This window comes from Neophocaena asiaeorientalis, unplaced genomic scaffold, assembly GCF_003031525.2.
Source record: "Neophocaena asiaeorientalis asiaeorientalis breed wild unplaced genomic scaffold, Neophocaena_asiaeorientalis_V1.1 scaffold418, whole genome shotgun sequence".
Lineage (NCBI taxonomy): Eukaryota > Metazoa > Chordata > Mammalia > Artiodactyla > Phocoenidae > Neophocaena > Neophocaena asiaeorientalis.
This window is the reverse complement of record NW_020175731.1, coordinates 217349-233509: the sequence shown is the minus strand read 5'-3', so window position 1 is coordinate 233509 and position 16161 is coordinate 217349. Positions and strand designations below refer to the sequence as shown.

General features: G+C 38.6%; 1 protein-coding gene across 2 annotated transcripts in view; it reads right to left on the bottom strand.

The window, feature by feature from the left end:
* Nucleotides 1-16161, bottom strand: part of SYN3 (synapsin III) — a 409114-nt gene that overhangs the window by 350241 nt on the left and 42712 nt on the right. For both annotated transcript variants that reach the window (XM_024732154.1, XM_024732153.1), the window contains exon 3: nt 4987-5078. In XM_024732154.1, the coding sequence (XP_024587922.1) occupies nt 4987-5078 (92 nt within the window). The remainder of the gene's footprint in view (nt 1-4986; nt 5079-16161) is intronic.

The following is a 16161-nucleotide window of genomic DNA, read 5'->3' as shown; positions in this document are numbered from 1 at the left end:
AAAAAAAAAAAAAAAAAAAAAAAAAAAAATTGGAAAAAAAAAAAAGAATCAGCTGGAACAGTTTTGTAAATTTATTTTTGTGAACATTTTAATAAATTTTGGAAGAAGATGGCAGGTCTAGAATGAGGCTTGAGATATCCATTTCTGCAAGGTGATCTTCTTCAGGCAGCACACCCCCAGGATACTCAGCTTTACAGATGACCCAGCCCCAGTTCAGGGCCAATGTGCAAGCAATCTGGGGAGATACTCCATCAGGCTGCCCACTGGAATCACCTGGGGAGTGTTTTTTTTTGGTTTGCTTTTGTTTTTTGTTTGCGGTACGCGGGCCTCTCACTGTTGTGGCCTCTCCCGTTGCGGAGCACAGGCTCCAGACGCGCAGCCTCAGCGGACATGGTTCACGGGCCCAGCCGATCAACGGCATGTGGGATCTTCCAGGACCGGGGCACAAACCCATGTCCGCTGCATCGGCAGGCAGACTCTCAACCACTGCGCCACCAGGGAAGCCCCCACCTGGGGAGTTTTAAAGCTACCAATACCTAAGTTGTACCCTCAGAGAGTCTAGTGTAATTGGTTTTTCCTATTGCCTGGCTATCAGGATTTTAAAACATTTCCCAGGTAATTCTAATCTGCAGCCAAATTTGGGGATTAATGGAATAGATGCTCTCATTTCTACATATTACAAAGAAGATGATCCAGTCCCTTTCCCAGATAGGGAAATAAGACATAAGACAAATAATCCCAAATATGAACATACACAGATTCCTAAATATTGAATTTTACGTTTTTTATAGTTTTTATGTGCATAATGAGGCTGCTGTGAGAAGTAAATAAATGTATATATGTAGCACCATTCTCAAAATCTCCCATGATGGAAGACTTGTTAATTTCTCCTTGCAGTTTTGCCAATTTTTGAAGTACATTTTGAGGCACTTTTTTTGAGCCCTATAAATTTAAAATTATTATCTCTTCTTGGTCAATGACTCCTTTATCATAATGGGTTACTTCCTTTTTCCTGGTAATTCTTTTCACCTGGAAGTCTATTTTTCCCCCTGATATTAATACAACTATATTGGCTAGCTTTCTTTTGCCCAGTTGTTATGTGGTATGTATAAGTATGTATGTATATATATATATTTATTTATAACTTATTTAATATTTAACTTATATATTTATTTAATATATATATTTATTTCCATCTTTTAACTTTCAAACATTCTACAGTCTTATGTTTTAGATGAATCTCCTGAATGGAATATAGCTATATTTTAAAGAAATCTACTCTAGGGGAGTTCCCAGTGGCCTAGTGGTCAGGATTCCGGGCTTTCACTGCCACGGGCCAGGTTCAATCCCTGGTCGGGGAACTAAGATCTCACAAGCAGCACAGCCAAAAACAACAACAAAAAAAACTACTCTGACAATCTTGCTGTAGATGCTCCATAAATTGAGTATTTAGTTCATTTACATTTAATATAATTACTCATATATACTGGTGATAAAAATATTTAGCAACTTGTAGGGTACTTTGAGAAAGCTGCAGTTCTCACAAGCGACCATGAGATGGCAACTCTAGGGGACTCACAGGCAAACAGCCTTGAAGGGACAAAGGGAACCAGGCGTTTGCTCTCTGGGGTTCCACTACTGTTTCCAAGGGTGTATCTCCCCTGCAACATTTGGGCATCCTCTGACCACGGGAGAAACAAGGATATGGGATGGGGGACAGGAGTGTGGTGAACTGGGGGACAAAAGAGTAGTTCAATGGCCATGCCTAACCATGGGTTAAGTAAAGGTGGCTGAAGGCATTCAGTGGGCTCAGGTCAGAGGCTATTTATCAATTTGTATAGAAAAATTTCAATATTTTAATAACCAGTGCTGCTGTACACACTATTCAGAATACCAGCCTGCTGATATACCAGCCTGCTGATATATATGGGTCTAAACCTATCATCTTATTTTGTGTTATTTATAACACCTGTTCTACGTTAGTTTTTCTCTCCTTTCTTGTTTTCTTTTATTATTTCTATTTTTCTTTCTCATTGTTTTTTATTTATTTTAAATATTTTTGTTTGTTTATTTATGGCTGCTTTGGGGCTCCGTTGCTGCATGCGGGCTTTCTCTAGTTGCAGTGAGCGGGGGCTACTCTTTGTTGCAGGGCGCGGGCTTCTCATTGCGGTGGCTTCTCTTCTTGCGGAGCATGGGCTCTAGTCACACGGGCTTCAGTAGTTGTGGCACAGGCTCAGTAGTTGCGGCGCCCGGGCTTAGTTGCTCCGCGGCACGTGGGATCTTCCTGAACCAGGGCTCGAACCCATATCCTCTGCATTAGCAGATGGAATCCTAACCACTGCGCCACCAGGGAAGCCCCTGTCATCGTTTTTAAGTACTACATTCTGTTTCTATTTTTTAAGTAATTATCACAGAGATTACCTTTACTTTTTCTTTAATTCTTTAATTTTCATCTTTAACTTTTCAAAGCCTGTTATTAATCAATACATAACTTTCCACCCTGACACTACAAGGGCCTCAGAACATCTTAATTATATTTAGCCCCAGCCTCTACTCACTTACTGTGGTTTATTTGAATCCTTCATATATTTTAAAAATCCATAAGATATCATTATTATGATTATTAATTGTTTTTTGAAGACAATGTTTATTAGCATTTCCACCTTCTTTGCTCTTCATGTATTCTTGCTGCTCTACGTTATTCTGAGGTCATTTCCTTTTTGCCTAAAGTACATACTTTACAATTTCCCTTAGTGAGGTCTTATCTTTATAAATGTTATTTTGCCTTCTTTCATAAAATACATTTCCCTGAGGATGACGATTATTTTCTTTCAGCACACTGAAGGTATCTTTCCACCCCTGCTGCCTGAGAGCCAAGTGTCAGTCAGTCTGTTACTCCAATCAAGTAATCTGCCTTTTTCCCTTGGCTACTTTTTATTTTTCTTTATCTTTCTGTACTTAAACTATTGTGTTTTGGTATAGAAATCCTGCTTTAAATTTGTTGAGCTTCTGATGTTGGTAGTTTGGTATCTTCCTGAAAGATTCTCAGCTATCATTTCTTATTTTACTGCCTCTGCTCCATTCTCTTTTCCCTCCCTTTATGAAACTCTGGCTAAATGAATGTTAGACCTTCTCAGGAGATCTAACCATCTCTTCTGCATTTCCAGTCTTTTTTCTCTTTGTGCTTCATTTGGGATAATTTCTTTGGCTCTACCTTTCATTTCATTAACGCCTTTTCTATGGTGTCTAATATGCCATTAAATACAACATTTACAATAATTTTGGTTATTGTAGTTTTCATTTCTAGAAGTTCTGTTTGGTTTTAATAAAACTGGTTGTGTCATTCTTTATAGTTTCCTATTCCTTGCAGATATCTTCCAACCTGATTTTTTTCAACTTAATATGTATGATTTTTTTCTTTTAAGAATGTGTGTTTTTGAGGGTATCTTTCTGCTTATCTATATTTCCTGTTTCTTCTCATTCATAATGTATATGCCTGGTTATTGTTGACTATGTGCTAGCTATTATACAAAAAGTTATCTGAATAATTATTCGAAGCCTAGTATCAAAGTGCCTTCCACTACACAGGATCTGCTTTGACTTCTGGCATGTCTGGGATTACCATAAACTAAATTTAATGCTTGCGCTTCCCTGGAAGGCCAATCAAAGTGCAATTCAAGCTTCAGTGACTTGTGAGGGCTCATCTACCTATACTTCACATTCACCTTGAGATGTAGTCCTTTGAGGTCTCAGCTTATTTTGGGTAGGGTCTACCATTATACCTTGAGAAAACCTGGGTATTTCTTTCTTTCTCCCTTGCCCCTGCTAGGCTATCAAAACCAATTTTCAAATTTGCTAGACTCAGCAGTACTCTCAGGAAAAATGAGGCTTCTGTACTCATTTATCTCTCTGGATTTCCATTTCCTATCATTCTCTTCCTAGCAAGTCCTTACTGTCATGTCAACTCTTTGATGGATTTGAAGATTATCGTTATTTAAAACCAGTTTTTAAGTTGTTTTCAGATAACCTACAGTTGGTCTACCATTATTGGAAATAGGAAGCCATGTAATGTTTTCATTGGCAAATGGCAGGTACTCAGTAAATGATGGCTGATTTAGTAAAATTATCAAAATTTCCCAAACATACTCCTTTTTTTGCTTCTTGGTTTGTACAAAGACTGTTTCCTATTCTTAAAACACATAGAATGCCCATATTCTACCATCTGACAAGGCTCAGAACAAATGCCACCTTTTCCTCAAATTTCTTCTTGTTGTCTCTACTCCCTCAAATCTGAATTCTATTTCTTCCCCACCTAAACCCTCACAGAACCTAGTCTGTACCATTCTTTGGGTACTTAACTAGATAGAAATATTTTAATCCACTATTTACCTCTCCTGCAGATTTATACTTTTTTGACATTTCTGATCTTCTGAAGAATCCCCTCACTTCCCCTCCAGTTCAGCTGTTTATACTATAAACAGATTTGGGGGGGAAATATTATATCTAGTACTTTTAGGTGTGATGTCCTGGGAGGGGAGTCTCTGAACACTTACTCTGTTCTACTGCTGGAAGCGGGATGCAGCCTATTCTAATAAACTCTTAACATTTGTACAGCACTTTAGAATTAATAGGGTATTCTCACACGCATGCCTTCTACTTCCATGTTCACTATCATCATGCCGCAGATGAGAATCACAGGGCAAGAGAGACTAAATAAAGAGCCATAAAGTCAGAAATGGAACCCAAGTCTTCTTTCTCCAGGCCCAGGGCCCATTCCAGCATACTCAGTTGCTTTCCCATATTGTTTGTGCCACCAGTCATTCCTATGCAATAATACCTAAAACTCTCTGGAAGCAGACATTCCGTACATGAAAGCACGTGTAGTAGAGGAGTTAGGTTGTAGGCAATAGACTAAGGGGTTGGCAAAGGAAGATACCCCATACACACCTCTCAAATGAAGGTTTTCTGTACCTCAGTCCACCTTACCTCACAATCTTGGTCCCATTTCTCACAACCTGCATGTCCACCATACAGCCCCCAGTAACATAGGCAGCTAGGTTCAACTCTGAGAATTCAGCCTGAAAGAGAAAGCAAAACAATAAGGATTCATCAAATACTAGTGATGCCAATAACTTATAACATTTATTTGGTACTTATATGTGCCAAATACACCTTTAAACCTCACCTGAAACACAGGAAATTAGTAATATTTTTTATCGCCCTTTTTGAAAGATGAGGAAGCTGAGGTGCAGAGAGACATAGTGACATGTCCAAAGTCGCACTGCTACTAACTTCTACCCCCTTGAAGGTGGAAGAAGCAACTCTAACTCCAGTGGAGGGGACGGTGGGGAGAGATAGGAGGTGGGCATGGAAGAAACTTCATGGTCACCGAGAGAGGGGCAGAGGCAAGAGTATAGGGAGTATTCTTGATGTTTCTGTGCCAGCTACAATCCTGCACTTGTATTTTATTAGACACTTCTGTATCCTTATAAGTCCATCTTTTTGTTGGCTTATTTGTTTGAGCAAGCTTTAGCAAATCTATGTTGCTATTCCTGTGGAATATATCCGTCCTACCAGATTATATGCTCCCTGGGGATAGCGATTTGATGTTATAACCGTCTGTTTCCTAGGGTTGCCATAACAAAGTACCACCACTAGGTGGCTTAAACACAGAACACTGTCTTCTCACAGTTGTGGAGGCTAGAAGTCCAAAATCAAGGTGTGGGCAGGGTTGGTTCTTTCCGAGGGCTGTGCAGGAAGGCTCTGTTCCAGTCCTCTCTCCTTGGTTTGTAGATGGCCACCTTCTCCCTATCTCTCATTACAATGTTTTTCCTCTATGCGTGTCTCTGTATCCCTTTTACCAGTCATACTGGATTAGGACCTCACTTTAACTTGATTACCTCTGTAAATATCCTATCTCCAAATACCTATGTCCAAAAAAGGTCACATTCTGAGGTACTAGAGGTTAGGATTTCAACACAGGAATTTTAGGGAAACACAATTCAACCTGTAACCCCATCCTAGAAAATGCATAGTACTAGACTGACTTACACAGAAGCCAAAAGCTATTTCTTTGAATTTAACAAACAAAAATAACTGCTCACATACATGAAACACTATGTTCCAGGTACTGTCCTAAGCATTTTATACGTATGAATTCATTTAATCCTCATACTTGTCCAGATGAAAAACTGAGGCAGAGAGAGAGCAAATAACTTGCACACTGTCACACAGTAGGTAGCAGAGCCAGGATTTAACCCCAGGAAGTCTGGCTCCAGCCTGTGCTTTTAACTGCTGCACCCCACTGTCCTCACTGTTTAGCTGAATAAGGTATTAGATGGATTACAAATGGGAATTTTAGGGACCTAAAAATAAACCACTTAAAGAGAAAAACAAGTTTACATTGAAGGGAAATATCATTTCATGGTGATTTAACTGCATCCCCTTGGAATCATTTACCAGGAATTATGACCGAAGACCTAGCCATCTCCCCAGATGGCTTTAAAGCAAACCCAGAGTGCTTGTGTTTCTTGCTCTAATTAATAACCTCATCATGCTGTGGCAAGGTGAAAAGCAAAAAGCCCTGTTAATGAGGTCAGGTTGGTTAACAGTGGTAATGACCTAGTTATTAAATCTAATGCCTTAAAAATTCAGTCCCATCATGTTTCAGATATTTCATTTGTGAGATTACGAAGAAGAATTAGCACGAAAAGCTGTTGCTTCTGTGCGTGAAGCAAAAGAAGTTAGAAGAAAGTTGCAACACAGAATAGCTGGTCACCAAGTATATGAAAAAAGGGAGTGAATCAGAATCTTGGATGGTAGAATTTCTGACTCATAGATGGCAAAGACCCAGGGGCTGTCTTGCTGCCCAAATGGAAGGGCAAATACCTCGACAGAAGACACCCTCAGGCTTGTACATACCTGTCAAAAGTTCATCTTGGTCAGATCTGGGTGTCTACAGTTGTTTCCTGGTCATGGTTTATGAGTAATTACAGAAGGTAGATGCCTGGGTTATAGGGCAGTGAGCCTCTGCTGGGTCAAGCACGGAGAGTCGGGGTAGCAAAGAAAGTGCACCTCTTGCATTTAACTTTCTAAAAACTTCAACAACCACGGGAATGAACATAGAAGTATCCAACCATCTCTCATTCAGGTTAGCATGATGACTCCCCTGGTAGAATACCGAAGACCAGCCAATTTTGAAGACCCTGAAAGCTCTCCTAGAAACTGTAGTGGGTTGAATTGTATCCCCTAAAAGATATGTCCAAGTTCCAACACTTGATATCTGTGAATGTGACCTTGTGTGGAAATAGGGTCTTTGCAAATATAATTAAGGCTCTCAAATGAGGTGATCATCCTGGATTAGGGTGAGCCCTAAATATAATGAGATGTCCTTACAAAAGAAGAGAAGGGGTGACAGAGGGCCACAGGAAAGAAGGTTGTGTGAAGACAGAGGCAGAGATTGGAGTTACACTGCCAAAAACCAAGGAACAACAGGAGTAACTAGAAACTGGAAGAGGAAAGGAAGAAGTCTCCCTTAGAGCCTTCAGAGGGAGTGCAGATCTGTTGACACCTTGATTCCAGATTTCTGGCCTCCAGAACACTGAGAGGATAAATTTCTACTGTTTTAAGCCACCAGGTTTGTGGTAATTTGTTACAACAATCCTAGAAAAGTAATACAATAATTTTGGAAATTGGATCCAATTTTACTATTGCATGCAAAGGTGTCAGGGTTCAAAGAAGGTCAACTGGTTTAGGTAAGGCTCCTTTATCCACTTCACCAAACACATAATTAAATGCACATAAATACACACATACATTCTCTCTCTCTCTCTCCCCCCCCTCTCACACACACATACAGTAATATATTGTAAAACACTACTATCAGAGTCACTTAAATTTTCTACATAAGTTAACCTTTTGACCTCAAAACATTTTGGCCCCAACTATTTTTAATGTAATGTCTCTTTAAATACTACACATTAGGCATTGTGGTATAGATAAATAATTTTCAAAGAAACTACATTTAAATATAACTGTTCAAGATATTAGCTGATGTGTTTGGTCAAGTTACTAATTGCTTTGAATCTCATTTTTGACATCTCTAAAATGGAGGCAATGATATCAGTAGTATCTACCTTTAAATTTTTTGGTAAAGATTCAAGATAGTGTATATGAAGCATCTAGCACAGGGCTGAGACATACACAGGAAGAGTATCTCTGTAAACAGCTATCATTATTATGTTCAAATATTTAATTGTCTTAGTGAGAGTAAACTGAATGCATAAAAAATGGTATAACCAGATTATACCATTCAAATGTTTATAACATAAACAATTTTCAAAATATTAAGGCATAAAATATAAAGAGTAAGGACTTTTGCTTAATGGCCACAAGGGAGTAACAGGGATTATATTTACACTCTCATCTTAAACTTAGAAAGCCAGACAAACTATATTAAGTAATAGTTTTCAGACACTGAACAACAGGCATTGCAGGACTGTGACCCCTGCAGAAAGGAAACACATGAAATTACCCCTGTGATTGCCCTAGCTGACTGCCTGGAGGCAATTCCCAGGCGTGGGAGAATGCAGTCAGTGCCCAGAAGTCTCACTCACTGAGTCAGAGGTTAGGATTCAGGGATGCTGAGGTGGCTAGAATTTGCAGTGCAGAGCAAAGGAAAGATACAATTGCCCAGAAAAAGACCTCCAGGCAGATCTGTAAGTCTTTGGCTGAGTACTGATCTGAGCATGCATGAAAGGAAAGTACTCAGGTCCAATGATAGAACTATCAGAAAACAGTAGACTCAACACTCCAGACACAGGGCTGGAGATAGTTCATGTTCTCACCAGTCAAAGTATAAAGACCTTGTAATATGAGTAGAGTTCTCAAAAATTTAGTAGTAGGGCTAAATTAGCCCTGGACTGCAGCATGCTCTGGATCTAAGATGACCAATTTGTACCAGTTTACTTGGAGCTTTCCCAACTTTAAAACCAAAAGTCCCACTTTTCAGAAGCCCCTTCAGTCTCAGTCTTTAACTGAAAGTTCCATGTCCTGGGAAACTCCTTTGTCCCAGGCAGACTGGGATGATTAATCACTCTATCTAGATCTAAGAAAAGTTTTAAAGGTTTAACAGTTTTAAAGTTTTAAAACTAAGAAAAGTTTTAAAGGCATGCCCTGAAGGGATCAAACTTATGCCAAGTAATTTAACTGCATCCCAAAACAAAGTACAACACTATTTATAGGAATACAACAAAATCCAACACCCAACATGTTAAATTTACATTGCAAAATTTATGAAATTCAATCATAAATTACCAGACATGCAAGGAAGCAGGAAAATATGAACCATACTAAGGAGAAATCAAGAAAAGATCCAGAAATGAGAGATGATGGAAAGAGCAGAAATGGAAGTTAAAACAATTATTATAAATATGCTCCACATTCTCAAGAAGGTAGAGGAAAACTTCAACATGATAAAGAGAAAGGTAAAACTTAAAAATGGAAAAAACAGAAATTTCATAGATTAAAAGTATAATATCTTAAACATAAAATGTATTGTATGGGATTAATATCAGATTAGACAAAACAGAAGAAAATATGAGTGAGCTTGAAGAGAAAGCAATATACACTTGTACAAAATGAAGCCCAGGCACAAAAATACTGGAAAAAAAAAAAAAAAAGAACCTCAGTGAGCTACAGGACAATATCAAACAGTTTAATATATGTGTAACTGAAGTTCTAGAAGGAAAAAAAGGTAAGATCATAAGGGTTTTTAAAGGGTTAGGGTTAGGAAATATTTAAAGAAAAATGGCCAAAATTTTTCCAAATTTGATGAAAACTATAAACCCACAGACCCAAGAAATTCAGTGAATCCCAAGCAGAAGAAACATAAAGAAAATCCTACCAAGGCACATAATAATCAGCTTACTAACAAACCAGTGATGAAGAGAAAATCTTCAAAGCAATCAGAGGGGGAAAATACACTTTATATAAAGAGAAGCAAAGATAAGAAAGACAGCCAATGTCTCGTCAGAAAACATTGAACTAAAAGACAGTGGGACAGCTTCTTTAAAGTACTGAGAAAAAAAAAATTGTCAACCTAGAATTTTATATCCAGCAAAGTACATTTTAAAAAAATCAAGGCATGCTAAAAACTTTTTCAGGCAAATAAAATTTGAGAGAATTTATTGTAAGTCTAAGAAATGTTAAAGGAAGCTTTTCAGGCAGAAGGAAAATAAAACCAGATGGAAATTTGTACTGACACAAAATGAAGAACTCTGCATATGGTAACTAAATGGATAAATATGAAATATTTTTTCTGTTTTAAAATGTCTATAAAAAATAATCAACTTAAAAAAATATTTCTGAAATCAAATTTATTCCAGAGGAAATTATACTCATTTGGACCACTTATACTTTCTTGTTTATATTTCTAATATCTCTGATGACGTTTTTCTTCAAAGTCTTCTTAATTTGAATTAGGGTCAGGTTGTCATAGTCTGCCATGCCTGTAGGCACCTCACTTTCACTTTACATTCTTCCATAAAAAGTACATTTATAAATACTCCAGGACTCAAAAGGAAGTCTGTTCCTTTTGCTTCAGCATAGTTCTCTGCTTCTGAGAGCAAACAACTGCCTGCAAAACAATACTATGTATTATGGGAGTTTATGACACGTGTAGAAGTAGAAAGTGTAACAAGAAGAACACAAAGATGGAAATGGAAATATACTGTTAAAAGGTTCTTACAGTGTATGTAAAGTGGTATAATCTTATTTAAAGATAGATCTTGATAAATTGAAGATACTGTGAACCTTAGAAGAATGCCTCAAAAAAAAAAAAAGAGGGATAGCTAAATTAAAGTTCACAAATTTTAAGTTTAGAGCTTGATGGATTTTAATTGATTTGTACTTGTATAATCAATATCAAGATGAAGACTAAGAAAATTTCCAGCCTCCCTGAATGCTCCCTCAACCTCATTATAGCTAATATCAACTCTCACACCATGATGCTACCACTTTAATGTCTTCTATTTCCATAGCTTACTTTTGCAAGTTCTTGAACTTCATATATATGAATCTCACAGTATGTACTCTTTGGTATTTGCCTTTTTCACTCATCATTGTATCTGTGTGATTCATCCATGATGTTGGGGTTAGATGAAATCATTTTACTTTTGTGTAGTGTTTCATTGTCTGAGTATACAATAATACATTTACCTGTTCTGCTGATCATGGACACTCAGACTATTTCTAGTCATTGGCTATTAAGAAAAAAGGTGTTTTGCACATTCTTGTACATCTCTTTTGGCGGACATATACACTCATTTCTTTTGGGTATATACCTAGGAGTGAAATTGCTGGGTCATAGGATAGGCATATATTTAGCTTTAGAAAATATCACTGAAGAATTTCCCAAGGTGGTTTCATCAATTTAAACACCTATTAGGATTATGAGAATTATAGTTGTTCCATGTCCTCTTCAACACTTGGTAGTGTTTTAAATTTTAGCTATTCTGATGGGTGTTTAGTGGTAGCACATTGCAGTTTTAATTTGCATTTCTGATAGTGATATTGAGCACCTTGTCAAGTGCTAATGAGCAATTTAGATACTCTCTTTGATTAAATGCCTGTTCAAATCTTTTGTTCATATTTTTATTTTTTGTTTGCACTTTTCTTATTAGTATGTAAGAGGTATGTAAAATATATTCTGGACACATTCTTTGTTAGATACAACCATTTGCAAATATCTTCTTCTAGTCTGTGGCTCATCTTCTAACTTTCATAATTTTTAAAATGAAGATTTTATATAAATACAGAAAACAATTATAATAACTTTTAAGTTAGTGTTCTTATTGTATTTAGTTTAAAAATGTTTTGCTTATCCCAAGGTCATGTGAAGCTTTACTGTTTTATATTTCACATTGAGGTCTATAATCCATCTATAATTAATTTTTTGCATAAGATGTAAGGTAGGTTAAGTTTTTCCATATGGTTATTCAAATAACTTGGCACTATTTATTAAAAAGACCAATCTTTCTTAATAGAATTGCACTGATGCCTTTGCCAAACATCAAGTCACTTCGTATGTGGCAGTCTATTTACAAATTCTCTATTCTATTGATCTATTTGTTTATCCTTACCTCTGTCTCAAGTTGTTTGTTACTGTAGCCTGACAGTGTCTTGACATCAGATAGTATAATATTCTAAGAAGGAAGCAACCCAAATAGTACCCAGTGATACAAGGCAGAATGACCACATACCTCTTACCCCCTCAACCTGCTGATCAGATAAAAAGTCTTCCTACTCACCCACTCCAAGATACACGCAGACACTGGGCAACCAGACAACCTCAAAGGCTCTGTTCAGAATAAACTGATTGGATGTTTCCCTAGCGATGTAATTGACTGGACAGAATATATTCCAGTACTATTCCCTAATTCAGACTTCAACCCACCATTGCAGCCAGACCTCTCAAAGAGTTCCTCAGGGGAAAGCCCCACCTCTCTTAAAGGTAAAAAAAAAGAAAAGAAAAGAAAAATCAAGAGCTCAGTCCCCTCAGCTTCCCTGACAGTGAAAACAATTCTTAACAGCTTGTTAGTGTGATCTGCCAGCTGGGAGGATGATAAACAAAGAAGCCAGCACTTCTGTTACTTTGGGTCTCCACCTATACTGAGGAATGGTGACTGTGGCATTCCACCATTGCCATGCTTACCTACACCTACAAATTTTTCTTTGCTTTCTAAATGAACTTGTGAGTTTCAGCACAGTTTTAAACATCCTCTATTATTTTAGCTTCTTTCTATTGTACTTTGTTGAAAGCTTGAGCCCACTATCTTATCTGCATTATTTTTTACTTATTTGTTGTTAGTAGGGAGATTTTAAAGTTATATGAAGGCTGCATATAACTATGATTGTCAAGATTCTGTTTTAGGAAAGAAAATAGTCATGTTATATGTTTGCAGGATATTACCTCCAGACACCATTAAAGACAAATAGGTTTTCACAAAATCAGGCATATATATGGTCTTTGTATTTTGCTACTCTTGTTAAAACCAGGTGTGCGAGGTTTTCAACATTGATCTCAATGATACCTGAAAGTGCTGGACTATCTGAGTTTTCCTGTTTATAACTTTTAGTAAACATATACATGGAGGAAGGAAAGAATGGTGGAAAAGAAATTGGTCTTGAAGTCTGGGGTCCAGGGAGCTAAATTTTGGATTTAACACTGACCCGTGTATGACCTTAGGCAAACCCCTCATTCTCTCTCCACTTTAATTCTCTTCTTCTTCAAAATGAAAGTCATGGGCTTCCCTGGTGGCGCAGTGGTTGGGTCCGCCTGCCGACGCAGGGGACGCGGGTTCGTGCCCCGGTCTGGGGGGATCCCGCATGCCGCGGAGCGGCTGGGCCCGTGAGCCATGGCCGCTGAGCCTTCACGTCCGGAGCCTGTGCTCCGCGACGGGAGGGGCCACAACAGTGAGAGGCCCGCGTAACGCAAAAAAAAAAAAAAAAAAAAAAAAAAAAAATGAAAGTCATAATCAACACGAGTCAATTACATCTATGGTCCCTTTCATTTTCATCTCTCTTTCTTTCTTAACCAGTGTCTCCTAATGATCACGGAAGGAAAATACTATTATCACAGCATATGAAAAAGAAATGCCAAGCAATCATATTTTTATTAGAAAGTTGTTCACCACTTTATACCCAGCTCCCGGTACACAGCAGGTATTGAAAACATACTTGTAGAACAAAGTGTTATTTTTATATTTTATAGGTGGGTACCTACACATGCTAAATAACTCGCCTTCTGAAACTCTGTCCATTGCCAGATCCACTAGACCATAGCAATGGGGAGGGTGTTTCCAGGCAGAGAGGAGGAAAAAGGCCCAATCTAAGTTTCCATGAACAAAAGCACAGGTAAGAACACAGGGTTCTCGGATCAATGGAGTAGTGAGATGTCTTCTGTAGCTGGGGCATGGAGTATATGGAGGAACACAATAGGACAGAGCTAGAAAGGTGGGTGGGAGACCAGTTCTGAGGATTTTGAATTCCCTGTGAAGGAATGTGAATGTCACTCTATCGGGTATTAGTATTCTATTGCTGCCATAACAAATTACCACAAATGTAACAATTTTAGACAACACAAATGTATTATCTCACTGCTGTATACATCAGAAGTCCATGTTAGTTCAGCTGATTTCTGTTCCAGGTTTCACAGAGCCAAAAATCAAGGTATCAGCCATCTGGGCTCTTACTGGGAAGCTCTGGGAAGAAGCTGCTTCCAAGCCTATCAGGTTGTTTGCAGAATTGAGTTCTTTGCAGTTGTAGGACTGAGGTCCTACTTCCTTGCTGATTTCAGCTGGGAGCCTCTCCCAGCTCCTTAAGGCTGTCTGCACTCCTTGTCACATTGCACTCCCCATCCTCAAACTAGTCATGGCATGTTAAGTCCTTCTCATTCTCCAAAATTTTCTGACTTCCCTTCTGCCGTATCTCCCTCTCTAGCCAGAGAAAGTTCTCCGTTTTTAAGGGCTTCTGTGGTTAGACTGGCCCACTTGGATAATCAGAGATACTCTTCCTATCTTAAGTCCTTAATTGTAATCACATCTTCAACTCCCTTTGGAGTATCATTTTCATAGGTTCCAGGGATTAGGGTGTAGTCATCTTTGGGAGACCACTGGGAAACACTAAGGTATGCAGAGTAGGGGAGCGGTAGATATTTAACCACAAATATTTACATAGTACTTTCTAAGTTCCAGGCTCTATTATCAGTGCTAGATATGGTTGGAATCATATCCATTAACAAAATCTCTTCTAGCACCGTAGATCAGAAGGAAATATAAGCACCTGTTTATAATTAAACACATGTCCAGTTCCAAGAAAAGACGTGTACACGCACCTACGAGTGCACACACACACACACACAAACAAGATGGAAGGCATTCGACAAGGTTGCCCACTCTTACCACTCTTATTCAACATAGTTTAAAAAAAAAAAAAAAAAAAAAAAAAAAAAAAAAGATGGAACGCATTCAGTTTCCTGTAAGGTCTTTCACTGATTCTCTCTGAAACTGGCACCTGGCAAGTATGTGATGCCAAGCAGATAATATTACTGAAAGCAAGGGGTATTCATGTTTAGTTACCAATAATTGCATTTGCGATGATAATGATGTTGTTGACAGAGTAGAAAATGGTGATTGCAATCATCATTATTATAATAAGTTGAAGGATGCTATTAGGCCCACAGATCAATGGGAAAGAAACTGAAATTGGGACTTGGAATTGGATGAGTGACTGGAATGTACACAAGAAACCAAAAATGTGTGGGAATGTGGAGGTAGCAGCTATCAGCCTTGACCATGAAGCCTGACTGAAGGAGGGAGGATTTTGACAAAAGAGCTGTTGTCCAGAGTTCCTGAGAAAGACAAGATGCTGGCAGACAGATTGTTCTGGAATCCAAGGGTGGCTGATAAGATACTGGAAATTCCTGTTAGTTAGTGAAGACCTATCTGGTCCAGACTGTACCCTAAAGCCCTTAGAGTGTGCCCCTTTCCATGGCCTTAGACACCCTCTGTAATTTGCAGGAGAGGAAAGAGAGACAAGAGATACACAGATACTGAGCTGATAGCAGAAGGTGGGCAGCCTCCAGTACCTGTCCTAATGCTAGGACAACTTCTCACCCTCTGCCCTATTCGCTAACCTTTCTCACTACACCTCATAAAAAGGAACTGTTAATCTAGGGCTCAGGACATCACAATGCTGCATTAAACAGTGGACAGGGTCATTGCTGGGTTGAAAAGCCAGGCAATCGTGTGTGATTCCGGCTTCCACACTCTGCTTCTCTGTAGCTGAGTGCCTGCTGATCTGGGTGGTCATCATGATAACGTCCTCTCTCCTGCTTTGCAACTCCTCAGAGGCCAACCTCAGCATCCATCTCTCTTTCAGCCACTCTCTCCCATGAGTTGGCAGCAGTGAACTCTGATTCCAAAGAGACCCAGCTGTCCTGCTCTTTCTTTTTATAATTGTGTTCGTTGTACCTCGGAACTATCTAGTAATACATATGTAGTAAGTGATGTCCATGAATGGGATTTTGGCTTTAAAGACAGGTAAGAAGCTGCACTGCTTTGGTCTGGAGGTGATTCAGGCCAGCTTCAGCAGGGGCCTCTG